This window comes from Mus musculus, chromosome 4, assembly GCF_000001635.26.
Source record: "Mus musculus strain C57BL/6J chromosome 4, GRCm38.p6 C57BL/6J".
Lineage (NCBI taxonomy): Eukaryota > Metazoa > Chordata > Mammalia > Rodentia > Muridae > Mus > Mus musculus.
Genome location: NC_000070.6, coordinates 138,175,515 through 138,189,855, shown reverse-complemented (window position 1 = coordinate 138,189,855; position 14,341 = coordinate 138,175,515). Strand labels below are relative to the sequence as shown.

General features: G+C 46.2%; 1 protein-coding gene across 54 annotated transcripts in view; it reads right to left on the bottom strand.

The window, feature by feature from the left end:
* Eif4g3 (eukaryotic translation initiation factor 4 gamma, 3) overlaps window positions 1–14,341 on the bottom strand; it is a 215,308-nt gene that overhangs the window by 17,231 nt on the left and 183,736 nt on the right. For 50 of the 54 annotated variants that reach the window (XM_017320161.2, XM_006538770.4, XM_006538776.4 and 47 more), the window contains 7 exons: window positions 13,876–14,008; window positions 12,824–12,918; window positions 11,846–11,939; window positions 9,249–9,366; window positions 6,511–6,728; window positions 5,089–5,204; window positions 1,638–1,810 (listed from right to left, as the gene is read on the bottom strand). In XM_017320161.2, coding sequence (XP_017175650.1) covers window positions 1,638–1,810; window positions 5,089–5,204; window positions 6,511–6,728; window positions 9,249–9,366; window positions 11,846–11,939; window positions 12,824–12,918; window positions 13,876–14,008 — 947 coding nt within the window. The remainder of the gene's footprint in view (window positions 1–1,637; window positions 1,811–5,088; window positions 5,205–6,510; window positions 6,729–9,248; window positions 9,367–11,845; window positions 11,940–12,823; window positions 12,919–13,875; window positions 14,009–14,341) is intronic. The other 4 variants (XM_006538775.4, NM_001256195.1, NM_172703.3 and 1 more) reach the window with 1 other exon arrangement.

Below are 14,341 nucleotides of genomic sequence, written 5' to 3'. Positions count from 1 at the left end.
GTCCAACTGTTTTCACATACAGCTGTTTTTAAAAGTACAAACTGGAGACAAGAGACGTGCACAGTTCTGCTAGTCATGTGAAAAGGAGGGATGAAGGGCACGCCAGGAGCAGGTAACAGTTGGCTCCAAGTCCTTGTGTAACATGGGTGTTTTCCACTGTAATCCCACTCTGTGTAGCTCAGATCCATTTTGAACTGAGGCTTTCAGGCATCCTAACCATGTCAAGGGTCTGAGCTCATAGCCTGCAATGCTCAGACATCCACCCCAATGGAGCAGACTTGCACATGCTCTCAGTACGTGCACAGTCAGCTGTTGATATGTCACTGGGGGACACAATCTGGCAGAACACCTGGATTTCTGGGTAAATCACTAATGTTCTTGGACACTATGCACAGGGTAAGCTACATAATGTGCCCAATAGACAACTGAACTTTTCTTGTCATTAAACAAAACATTGTTTCATCTCACATCATAACTAAAAGACTTCTGAATTCTTGGCTTATGTTTCCACTTTGCATTCAGCTAGTTCATCCTAGAGCAGTTTACAAAACACAGTGAGGAATCAAATCCTTACTGCTTATAAAATGACTCCCCCCCCCCCCTTATCATAGTGTTTCATAGATGCAGCTCATAGGTATTGAAGTTTATAGTGTTCAATCCTTTTAGAAGCAATACCTCAGTCGTGCAATTTGCTTCTGTTTGCACTGCTGAACTAGTATCTCCTAAGGGCTGAGTGAAAGAGAGGGAGCAGCCCTGAGCCATGCACTGCGCTCTGCACACCAACAGCAAACGACCGAAGGAGGCAATCCCTGGGTCAAAGCCTAAGCAGAGAAGGAGAAGACCTCGACAGCGATGCAAACCAAAGGGAAGAGAAGCCATCTCAGACAGCAGGCTAGTGCAGGCCTCGGAAGAAACTGTCTGTGCTTTCAAACAAGTACCATAGAGCAGCTGTAAGCAAGACAGCACTGGGTGAGAACACAGCGACCAATGGAAGAGAGCAGAGCAGAAACTCAATAAGGATGCACTCAGATGTGAGCTTATGGTCCCAAAGGTGCGAGACTGCAGAGCGGGGCAGGGCCGTCCTTGCTAGGTTTCCCCATGCAGAACAGGCTGACCCTCTAACTTGTGAAAACATAGAAACGTACAGGCAGCACGAGGGAGGTGGGAGGGAGGCGGGCTCCACAGAGTTAGCTGGGCAGCCCTTTTCTGCCATGACTCAGGGTGCAGGCAACTAAAACAGCACCAGGGCAGGAGGACGGCAGTGAGCAGGGCCACTGCAAAGGGAACAGGAGCTGCAAGTCAGACTGGGTCACAGCAATCTCTGACACCTCAAGGTCATTTCACAGAAACCTACAGGATCTACAGGGCAAACACATACTCAACAATCTCATGAGGAAAAGTTGAGGTTCACTGACTTAAAGCCTTGTGATGAATGAATGAGCTGTGGTTCTTTTCCATTCCAGACACCGGATGGAGGTCTCAGAGAAAATCAGATGATAACATGAGTGTCTTAGCCCAGTCTACAAACCGTGGTTCTATCAATCAACACTGCGTATGAGGTCAGAACAGTACAGTGACAGAGGCCAGGATGGCAGACATCACCTAGCAGCTGAGGTGTAAGGATACTGGATACCAACCCTTTGAAAAAGTCCTGCTTGCTGAGTTTTTCTGACTGCACCAGCTGATACAGTAAGTGGCCCATGTGGTCCCTGGTGATCTGGCTCCGTTCCAGGGTGAACTCCACACCCACCTTCACGAACACATGCAGTGGGCCCTGGGCGCTCAGCTCCTCTATGCACTGCGTGGCCTCCTGTTCAAACAAATAAAGGCTTGTTCCAAACTCTGATGTTATGGTAACTTCAAAATCTAAATATATTAAAAGTAGTATAAGGCTTTTCAAACAAGACAGTTTTCCAATGTAAGTTTTTTCCTTGTTTAATATTAAAAAGGGTGCTATACGCAAATTTCTAGAATAAAAAGTAGAGAGAAATAAAAATACTGATTTAGTTAGGTGTGGCAACACACACACTAAAAATGCTGAGGCAGGAGGATGACTGTTTAGTTCAAATCTATCCTGGGATGCACACTGAGTTCAAGGCTCTAGCAGGGTGACAAAACAAGGTCCCACATCATGACACCTGTGTTCGTCAAGTCGGAAAGCTGAGGCAGAAGGATTGCCTTAATCCAGACTGAAATTGAGACCAGGTAATGCAGTGAAACGCTGAACTTCCTTCCCAAGGGGGATGGCCTCTCAGAGCTTTGACTCTTGTTGTTGTTTTCTAGATTTATTTTTGTATTTAACATGTACGTATGTGCATGTGCCTGAATGTCTGCATACACTCCACATGTGTGTAGGAGCTAGTATTAGGCCTGGATCCTCTAAGAGCAGTAAGCACCCTGTCTGCTGAACCAGCTCCTGGGTTAACTAACTAACTTCCTTCCTTCCTTCCTTCCTTCCTTCCTTCCTTCCTTCCTTCCTTCCTTCCTTCCTTCCTTCCTCTTTCTCTCCCCCCCCTCTCTCTCTTTCAATATTTATTTACTTATTATATAAGTACACTGTAGCTGTCTTCAGACACACCAGAAGAGGGCATCAGATTCTATTATAGATGGTTGTGAGCCACTATTTGATTGCTGGGATTTGAACTCAGGCCCTCTGGAAGAGCAGTCAGTGCTTTTAACCACAGAGCCATCTCTCCAGCAGCCCAAAGTATGTTTCCAAATAAGAGTTTGGTGGTTCATACCTCTAATCCTAGCACTTAAGAGGTTGAGATAGGCAGATTGCCACAAGTTGGAGGCTAGTCTCTTCTACAGTATGAGACTCTGTTGTAAAAACCAAAGCCAAAAAATTATTGTATTTAACATTCATATATGCATATAATGTATATGGAGGATGTAACAGTATGTGTCAACCTGCATCACTTTAAAACTCTGAAAATGAGATACTGTAAAATAGAACAACACCAAGATTAAAAGACCTTAACGTGAGCCAGGACTGGTAGAGGATGCCTTTAGTCCCAGCACTGGGGAGGGGGAAGGAGAGGCAAGGGCAGGGGTAGAGGCAGAGGCAGAGGCAGAGGCAGGCAGATCTGAGTTTGAGATCAGCATGGTCTAAAGAGTGAGTTCAAGAACAAACAGTGCTACAGAGAAACACTGTAAAAAAAACCCTAAACAAACCAAACTACAAACAAACAACAAACAAGAACTTGCCTTGGGATGTCAGTACTGCACAATTTCACACCAAAGAGGTCTGCTATTACAGGAAGTTACATGGATTGTGGAGTGATCCACCTGGTCTCTGGACTGGAGGACAAAGCCTATTGGTCTAGCTTGCTTGCCTGGCCATGCAGTTCGCAGATACCACGGTGCTAGCAGCCTTCCCTTTCCTTCACCCTCTGAAGCAAGCTCTTCTTGAGAGGACAGAGGTGAGAAAGGTGGCCACTGACCACAGCAGAGGAGAGTGCCCGCAGGCGGCTCTATCTGCGTTTCTGTTATTTAATACTTTGAGTGCTCAGGTCAAATTATCTAGTACAACCTATCTACCTTTGTAAGGTCACTAGTTGTTACTTTTGTGTCTTCCCACATACTCAGAAAGCTTACACTGGCGAGGAGGTGTCCTCACGTGTCCACTACTGACCCTGAAGTACACTGCAGCTTTGTGCTTGGGGAGTTCAATTTGAGCTGACATCACATGGCACGAAGCCTCTTTTTGGCCATCTAACTCTGCAGACACTGCTGTGTCACCTGCGGTCACTCTGCAGGCTCTCCTGCCTTTCATGTTTCTCCACGAGCCAAGGTGCTGCCAGCTAGTCAGTGCTGACTGTCTAGGAAGGAGGCTGAGCAGGCGCAGGGCAGCAGCCCTCTGCTGTTCATTCAAGGCTCACTCCGTTCCAGGGTCAGGTCTGCAGACTCATCCCTTCACCTTTAACATCACCAAAAGCTTTCTCTGGCTGGTCTGGGGGCTGATGACTACAACTCCAGGAAAGGGAGGCTGAGGCAGGAGGCAGCTCTAAGTCATGTAAGTGCTCCAACTTAACTGGGCTATAGAGCAAGACACTGTCTCAAAACACAACACAACATCCTCTACATATCCAGGAACCGGGAGGCAGAGGCAGGCAAATTAAAAGGACAAGATCAACCTTGGCTAGTGAGTTTAGGGCTAGCCTGGCCTGCACAAGGCCTCAAAAGAAACTGAAAACAAACAAAACCCTCTAGAATACCATTCTTCCCACTTCCAGATGCTGGCTACTACAGGTGTGAAGGAAGGTTTCAGGGTTTGGATAGACATAATCAAAGTGATTTTGTGTACAAAAAGCAGATAATGGTTAGGTTATTCAAAAAAATGAATAATAAGATTTTCAATAATACCAAAGCAAAAGTGTAAGTTATCTAGCAGCTGTTTAACAGAAGAGACACCTTCTGACCTGAGCGGTAAACAAGATTGGGTCACACGATCTTCCGTCACCCCTTCTAGCTCAGGACATCTGTGGAGTCACCTGCACTGCTCTGTCTGTCACTGGACTGTGGCTTTTTTCAGGCAAGAGGTTTGTCCTACCAACCATCACTTAAAGAGTCCAGGTGGAGGAGATGTCAGAAAGGCAAGCTCACAGGGTGGGGGTGGGGGGTGTCTTGAAATGTCTCAGGCCTTCTGACCTGAACACACACTGTCCTTTTGTGCCTCAGTTTCCCACTTACAAAACAAAGGAAAAATGATGGCAGTCATAACCCACGGAAAGGAAAATGATGCTATGATGTCTAAGGGCCCAGACAGGTGGGACGGGGCCAGCAGTAGCCGCAGTGGTACTCTGCTGTCTGCTCCTTAAGGCCACCGTCAGTTTAGCCTCCTCTCGGTTACACTGACTGGAATCCATTCTCTTTTCCCACTATTAAATTTGTGAATGACAGAGATCATCAGTTTAAAATAGAGAACTTGGCAGAAATGCAAGAGCTGAGCCAACTGAACCCTGAAGGGCTGGATTACGAAATCCATGTCTTATCTGCTCATAATGACACCTAGGTCACGCCAAGCTGCCATGCTCTCTGACATGGGCTGCCTAAGAGTTGCTTGCTGCCTTCACTGTCAGCATTTACCTTAAAGTCATTGATGTGTAAGAATTCGTCAATGATAGACTTGGACTTCCTCTCCACTTCCTCTTCTGACAGTGCAGGCTTGTCAGGGGCTGGCACTGCACACATTTCCGATTTTGCTATGAATGAGATCAAAGAGCAAGAAGATAAAACACTAAGTATCAGTCCAACTGGACCTTGGCTGGTGATGTTTACGTGCTCGCACGCTGGCTTTTCAGGGCAGGTGTCTTACGGATATTGGTTTGACAGAGTCAGACAAATGAAAGGAAAATCAAAGGCCCTTTTCTTTAGGACAGAGAGGTACACAGTAATACCACAGTCTGCGCTCTAGCCATGACCAGAGTTAGGGATAGTTTGAACCTTTAGAGCCACAGCTTGGCAGTTTCTTTATTTTGATTTCCCTGCAACTGCTTAAAGAATGAGCCCACAAAGGCCTCTAGAACACACAGTGGGTGAGTGCCTGCTTGACAGAGTACTGACTACACTGGCCCAGTGTGGGACCTGTGTAAACACTGCCTGGCCACTCCTGCCTCCCCTCTGCCTGGCCGCTCCTGCTGCCCCTCTGGCTGGCCACTCCCGCCTCCCCTCTGGCTGGCTGCTCCTGCTGCCCCGCTCTCCTATGCTTCCCACCGCTCCACCCCAGAAGTCTGTCTCATCTCTACTCATCATCATGAACTCTAAGATGATTCAAAACCATTTTATCTATCAGCTCCTGTTTCAAGTGTTTCTGCAAGTTAACTCAATTTCTTCTAAGAAAGAACTGGACAGGGTGTGTGTGAATCGATAAAAATCCAGAGCTCAGACTGAAGACACAGAGAACTGTTACTGTGCCACCAGAGTCTGAGCACATGCACCCTAAATACAAACAAACCCCACACAAGTGACGAGGGAGATGAGGCTGGAGAAGGCGGCTGACACCTTCTCTGTTAAGCAGGGATAACGTGAGCCCTACCAGAGCCTACAGGGCTTTGAACACACTGACATCCGATGACCACGGGACCAGGGGCTGGAAGGACTGTGAGAAAGTCAGAATACTGATCATAAAGGAAAAGGACCTTGTCGTCACAGCATGGCAGACAGGGAGGACTGGAAGCTCTGTGATGGCACAGCTTTGGAGAGACACTGGTGACACCCAATGACAACACTGTGCGGATGCTCCCAGGGGTGGGTGCAGAATGTACTCATCAAGTCTTGGTAGCTTTATTACTGCTTATTTTTTTGTTTAAGTGTATGAGTACTGTACCTGTCCTACATGAGTGCTGTGTGATCAGAGGTCAGAAGAGGGTGTGGGAACTGAGTATGGGTCGTCCAGACGCAGAGTCAGGGTTCTTATCTGCTGAATGACCTCGCCAGTCCTGTCTCTGTATTTTGCTTCTGAATTTAAAGCCAATAGGAGGTCTGTCTTGCATCCCAGGGCCCTCTCACCTAGCTCCCTCGTTTTGCTTCGGTCGGCCTCAGTGCTGGCCCGCTCAGCATCCAGGCCTCCTGTCAGCTGTTTCACGGTCTCCAACATCTCTCTGCGCTGCTCTTCCTGGGACTGGTTGTCCAGCAGGTCTTTGCTGCTGCCCCTCAGGAACGTGTTGGGACGGGCTGTTCCAGCTGGAATTGGCTTGTCGCTCTTCTCCCTGCCCATGCTCCCACGACTAAAAAGATAAAACAACAGGCCTCAGAAGATAATGTCTTGCTTCATACAACACAAAGCGTTACCAAGATTTTCTACATATAACTATTTTAAATCTTTCTCTTTGTAAGGCCGCCCGTGATTGGAAAGCACCAGACTAGTTGACCCATTTTCCAGCCTCCTACACAACTTCAGATATAAGGCACTAACTATATTTTAAAGTGTACTAACTCGCAGAATAGGCAAAAATCTGAGCTTCCAAAGGAATATTTACTAAGATATTTTAATTTTACCTTTAGGAGGAAAAAGGATACTACCTTAAGACTTTATTTTTTGTGTGTAGTCTTTGATTTTGTAACTTTAAAACATCCATAGATCTTATATATACAGGAAGGAAGTTTTGTTTTTCTTTTTTTAAAAAATATTTATTTATTATATGTAAGTACACTGTAGTGTGTCTTCAGACACTCCAGAAGAGAGCATAAGATTTCGTGGCAGTTTTGTTTTTCATGGATAAAAATCATTCTTTAAAAACTCAAATGTGAGTCGGGTGTGGTGGCACACGCCTTTAATCCCAGCAACTGGGAGGCAGAGGCAGGCAGATTTCTGAGTTCGAGGCCAGCCTGGTCTTCAGAATGAGTTCCAGGACAGCCAAGGCTACACACAGAGAAACCCTGTCTCGAAAAACCAACCAACCAACCAACCAAACAAACAAACCCAAAAAAACAAAACAAAACAAAAACCCTCAAGTGTGAAGGGCTGGAGAGATGGCTCAGCGGCTAAAAGCACTGACTGGTCAACTAGAGGACTCGGGTTCAGTTCTCAGCACCCACATGACAGCTGAAATGTCTATGACTCCAGTATCCAAGATCTGACACTCTCACAGAGACACACATGCAGATAAAACATCAACGCATATAAAATAAATTGTAAAACACTGAAGCGTGAGAAGCTTCGGACAGACAGGTGACAGCTGCTGCTAGGCAGAGCCCCTTTCTCTAGCGTGTGAGCCATGCTTGGCCGTCACACTCCAGTGCATGCCCATACCAGAGAGCATACGGGCAGCTCTAACCTCCGGATTTATGTGTATGTATATGTATACATACATATATACACATATGTGCATAAATAAAAGTTATAAGGTATAAAGTTGGGAGGAAGATAGAGGGCAAGGGCCCAGAAGATTTATAGGGAAGTGAATATGATCTAAATACACTGTATTCATTTATGAAAGCACCAAAGTATACACTACAATACTTATCAAAGAGACATCAAAGTGGGGGGGGGAGTGAGATGGCTCAGTAGGTAAAGTTGCTTGCTGCCAACCTAGTGACTTGAGTTAATTTCCAGGGCCGGGTCTTTCTAGCTCTAATTTCTACTCACTGGCCGCCACACATGCTTCCCCACACAACCCACGCACATGTGCAATGACTGCAGAGTAAAGTGTAAGTGTAAATGACACGGGGCCCTTTCTCTTGGAAGTACTCGGGCTGTTACACACAAGTCAACATCTCTGGAGAGTGACAAGAACACAGGCCTGCATGGCTGTCCTTGAACTCAGAGGCCCCTGTGCTTCTCCTTCTAAAGTGTGGAATTCAAGGTGTGAGCCACCATGCCTGGCTGCCAGAAAATTTTGTTTTCAATTGCAGGGCTCTGAGTGTGGGGGTTAAACTGGGACCTTAAACTGGTTAAGCACAAGCTGTGAACTCTACTAAAATACTTTAGCTGTCAGTGGTGAGTCCTTACTCGTGTGTAGACCTCTGAAGAAAAGAGACAGTGATGCAGTGGGAGCCGACTGAATGGCAGGAAGCAAACGTTAGACAGGGCTAACCTCATTATTGAGAAACTACATCATTTGGTTTCAAGCATTTGTTTTCTTTTCCAGAAACTTCAAATACATGGGAATTATGTGAGAGAGGCAGAAGAAAATTTCACCAGCTAAAGCCATACACTTTAATCTTAGAACTTTAAACTGGAAGCACTTGACAGCACTGGGTGTCTGTCTCCCTGCTGACTTATTTCAGACAATTCTTGAGCAAGGTAACTCAGGAGGGGAGACTCAGGATGGACTGAAGTTAACCCAAAGAACATACACAAGAACATGAAAATCAGAACCAGCAGAGTCCACAGGAGCGACAGATGGGCCGCAGTCCTGGTGGTCAGCAGCCTGCTGCAGAAGCCTCACGCATGAGCAACAGTCTGACGTTTGGGAATGGAAACATTATGTAACTTGAACAACCCTGAGACAGAAGCAGATGGGTATTGGCTGGTGGAGTTCCTTAATTTTCATGCCTGAGTACAAGGATGCTTCCACTGCAAGAAGTGTGGCAAGGTGCTCTATCTGGTCTGCCTAAGGAACAAAGCATGGCCAGATAACCTGCTCTCTCCTCATCCCACCCCACCATAAAGGTGCTCCCACTTTACAAATGACATGTATGTCAAGATTAGAGGAAGAGCGAGATGGAGGGAGGGAGAGAATGAGTGTTAGGGAGACAGAGCTGGCAGGCAGATCGGCCATCATGAACATGAAAGCAATGCTCACCTGGTTAACGCCCTTCGGGAATCAAACTCTAAGGGTGTGGCCGACGGGGACCCTGAAGGTGCTGGAGGTTGCAGAGGAGAGAATCTATTTAAACTGGAAGCACTTGACCGTAAGGCATCTATAGGTGTTGTAGATTTAGAAAGAAAATACAAATTACATGGTTAATATGCAAATACTTGTTTTCTTGCCATCTGGGAATAAGAAACAAGACCAGGAATTTCTTTCCTTCTAAAATTGGAAACAGGTCTATATTGTTCAGGTTGGCCCTCACTGCTGGGCTGGACTGGTTCCCAAGTAGGTGGGGCAACAGGTAAACTCCACCCCCACCCCCCACCCCTGTTCTTTTTCTAATAAGATCTCATATAGGCAAGGCCAGTCTGGAACTCACTATGTGGTCTTCAGGTCCTGATGACTCCATCTTCTGAGTGCTGGAAGCCCTCCACCATACCCGCTTCCTGAGTTACTAAGGCTCAAGCCTAGGGCACTGTGCACACTAAGCAGAAACTCTACCAACTGAGCTGCACACCCAGCCCTGAGAGCAGTAACTTGATTACATGAAGTGTAAAGAGAGACAGTTTAACAAGGAAGAGAGCCAAGAAAGGTTAGAAGCTCAATGACTGTCATTCCTTCCATCCAGGTGCTAACCAGGCCCAGACCTGCTTAGCTCCCAGCATCAGCCAAGATGAAGCACTTAGTGGGGAGGGAGTATGGCTGTCGGCAGTAATTTCTAGCAAGGACACGTGACACCTACCATATTCTGACAAGTACATTTATAGGGTATCAGCATATAAAAAGGCCTACAAACTTCTGTTTGCTACAAATTTATGTCCTTAAAAACATTCAGCCAGGTATGGTGGCAACTCCATCATCTCAGGACTCTATAGTCACAGATGCAAGGAGTTCAAGGTCATACTCAGGTATACAGTGACTTCCGGTCAGCCTGGGCTACACGGAATCTAGTCACACACCGACCAACCAAGCACACACACCAAAGACAGGTGTGGTAAGCAGGGGGGAGGGAACTGCGCCAAGGCACTGCGCAATGACTTATGTGAGAGTAGCAAAGGCAGCAGTAAACACTTGACTGTTAAGTGACCTAAGGAAACACTGTTGCAATTTCTTCACTTTCCTTTGGATCATTTTGTTGCTTTAGTTTTCAATACATGTTTGTGATGGTTCAGGCTTCTTCTACCTTGGCCACATTTGGTCTAATTTGGCACAAATTTGGACCAAGGCAAATAATAACCTTAATAAAACATTGTGAGAGTTTTTTGCATATTATTTTACAATTAGATTGTGTGTTCTTGAGTGTGAAATTTAAGAAGTATTTTTATTAATTTTTAAAAGAACTTCATAGTATGTATTTTAATCATAACTACCCCCAACTTACGCCTCAAAACTTCTTTTCCCCGATCCACTTCCAACCCCTCTAAACTTGTCATTAAAACAAACAAACAAACACCACCAACAAAAATCCCCAAACTCCACCAAGTCCAATGTGTGCTGCTCCCATACTTGGGAGTATGGAGCCTTCAGCTGGCTCACAACAGACCCACCAGGAGCCACACTCTTTAAAGAGAACCAATCCCCTCCCTTGAGGGCCATCAGAGGTCAGCAGCTCTTCAGAGGTCAGCAATATGAGCTTCGTAGATGATAGTATTGTGTCATCTATATCCGATGTAGACATCTACATGACGAACATCAGCAACTACACTCATTCTTAGTCCAAAACTCAAGCCTCGGGCACACCAGGGAAGCACTCTACTATAAAGCCACACACCCAACCTTTTTGTTTCTGTTTTTGAAACAGGGTCTTGCTGGCTCAAACCTCTCGCTACCCTGGGACTTACTATGTTGCCTAGGTAATTTTCCTGCTTCAGCCTCCTGAGTGTTAGCATTACAGATGTGTGCCACCACACCTAGCTACAAACTAGGTTTTTGACAACTGTGTCTTGCTATGTAGCTCAGGTAGGCATGAGCATGGATTCCCATCCTTATCACCCAAATGCCAGGATTATAGGCATTTGAAACAACACCTGAGGCCTGGTGTGGAGGGACAGGTCTCTAATCTCAGCACTTCAGAGGCAGAGGCAGGTGGATTACTTTGTGTGAGTTCAAGGCCAGCTTGGTCTACAGAGTGAGTTCCAAGACAGCCAGGGGAACACAGAGAACCTCCCGTCTCAAACTAAAAAAAAAAAAGGAAGCAGATAGATCCAGATAGTCCAGGACAGCCAGGCAGGGTTACACAGAGAAGGCTCAGTAGTTAGAACCTCCATCATTCCCAGCACCAACACGGTAGCTCATAATCATCTCTAACTCTAGATCCCAAAATTGAGACCTTCTGACCTTGCAGGCAAGAAACACACATGTGCTGTACATACGAAGATCCAAGCAAAACACACCTACTGATAAAATAAATCTAATGGTAAATGTTGAAAAAGCCCTATAGAAAAGGAAGCGGCTGTGTCATGTGACTGAGAACCACTGAGTATGGCTCAGCAACTGCAGGCAGAGGAGCACAATTCCAGACCCAGGGAAGGCACTGCAGGGCAAAAGCATGCAGACCAGCCAGCCAGCCCAGGGCCCTCTGCACTTACCGGACTCACTTGCCTTTGCTCCCCCGCTGCTGCCTTTGCCCCAGCTGCCCAGCTGTGCCTTAGGAACCAGCTGAATCTTCTCATCAATGGTGGGCTATAAAAAAGTGGCCAAAGGTCATTCAAGAGTACATTTTTTAAATGGCTTTCTTCAGTGACATATAACCAACTTTAGCAACAAAGTTTCAGTTTAAAGACAATGAATTTAGCTGGGTAAGGTAACACAAGCCTTGGAGGCCAAGTTCCAGGCCAGCCTGGTTTATATAGCAAATTCCAGGCCAGCCAGGGTACCTTGCCTCAAAATAAAACAAGCAACTGTAAACTGGAGCTGTGCTCATTAAGGTGGGACCCACAGAACAGTGTGATGACGGTCACTCTGGTTTTCAGGGTATGCTCGGGTCTTCTGTATAGAATGTCTTACTAACATGCTCAACAAATTACACAGCTTCAAATCATGTTTTTTCTTTTAATATTTATTTATGTATGTGAGTACACTTTCTCTGTCTTCAGACAAATAAGAGGAGGGCATTGGATCCTGTTACAAGTGGTTGTGAGGCACCACGTGGTTGCTGGGAATTGAACTCAGGTCCTCTGGAAGGGCAGTCAGTGCTCTTAACCGCTGAGCCATCTCTCCAGACCCAAATGATTCTTCTTATACCACAATGCCCAATTATGTGCAAATTGCTTCGTCAGTTTATATAGCCATGGCTGGTCACAAACATCTTCCTACCACAACTTCCTAACTAATTAACTAAGTGCTAGTTAAAGGTGTGTGCTGCCATATTTGGCTCTGCGAGTGTGTGTTTTAAATTTTCAACACACACAGACACGTTGGGGGAGGACAGGGTCTCATATAGCCTAGGCTGGCTTTAAACATGCAACGGAGCCGAGGATAACCATAAATTTCTGATTCTCTTGCCTCCACCTCCTAAGTACTGGGATAACAGGAAGACACCAAGCTTGGTAAAGTATAATACTCACTTTAGTAATTTTCAAAAATTTGGAGGGGTCCAGTACACGACTGTTCTTGGCCCCTTGTACAGTATTCCATCCACCTTCATCCACTCTTTGGACGCCTGCGGGGAGGAGAGAGTGAGGCGGTGTATCACTGCCTCAAGCCAGCTTGTCGCTGAGAATACTGTCAACCGAGGAATGCCATCAAACCAAGGAGATCACAAACAGAAAGTTAAAATACTAATGGCAGTCCTAGTAAAAGGAGTGTTCTTGGTTTTCTTGAGACAGAGTCTGCCTGTGGAGAGCAGATGTGGCTGGCTACGTCGGGTGGGTGCCACTACAGCTGGCAGGGAGTCTTTAAGTCACAGCATACGAATGCCAAGCCCAAGCTCTCTGGCTATCAGGAAACATTACTTAGGAAAAAACAAACAAACAAAAAAAACCAAAAAACAAAAACAAAAAAACACAGTGATTAATGGGTATTGGCTGAACTGGCACTGAGTCTGGGATCTGCAGGGCTAAGGGTCAACAGAGGCTGCATCTACACCTTGGAGGAGTTGGATGGACCTCACTATCTAAATCAATAGTGCTGTGGAATGCACATGCGTTTCTCTCTGTCCAAGCCTTGGGTGCTCAGGAGAAATCCTGACTTCTCCTTATCTTAAATTTCATATCTAATTGTCAGATCTTGCCCTGCCATTTTTGTTTGTTTTTTTCAAGGCAGGGTTTCTCTGTGTAGCCCTGGCTGCCCTGGAACTCACTCTGTAGACCAGGCTGGCCTCAAACTCAGAAATTCGCCTGCCTCTGCCTCCCGCCTATTTTAAAATTATGTGCAAAGCCAGGCATGGTGGCACATACCCATCAACCCAGAGTTTGGGAGGCAGAAGCAGGAGGAGGAGAAATTCCAGGCCGGCCTAGACTATACCGTGAGTTCCAGGCTAGCCATAGACACAAGGTTTTGTCACAAGAAAAAAAGCTAAAAGAAATAAAAGTGACACACTGTAGGATGGAGCGCAGCACTTGCCTAGCAGTCCCAGCACCCTGCCCCCTGCACCCCTGCAACCCAGCCTCTGTCTCACCTGGTCTCCTCTTCTCCTTGGTCATCAGCTGCTGGACTTTCCTCTGCTCCTCTTGTTCTTCTATTTTGGCCTCTTTGTGAATCTGCTCGATAGTTTTTGGCCCCTGATCTGCTCTTCGGGACACCCAATTACACTATGAGAAGAGAACAAGGCTAAGAGTCAAGTCCCACAGGACGACCCGGAAAGGGTCAGGCGTCCAACCTGGTGAATGCCTACCATGTGCAACGTTCTGCGTTTGGCCCTCAGCACTACACCTAAGAACAATAATGTAATTTTCCAAATAAAAATCAATTAAAAGCTTATACTTTGGCTGGGCAGTGCGGTACACACCTTTAGTCCCAGTACACAGGAGGCAGAGGAAGGCAGATCTCTGTGATTTTGAGGCCAGTCTGGTCTATAGACTAAGTTGTAGGACAGCCAGGGTTACACAGAGAAACCTGGTAATACCCCAAGCTCCAAAAAGGAA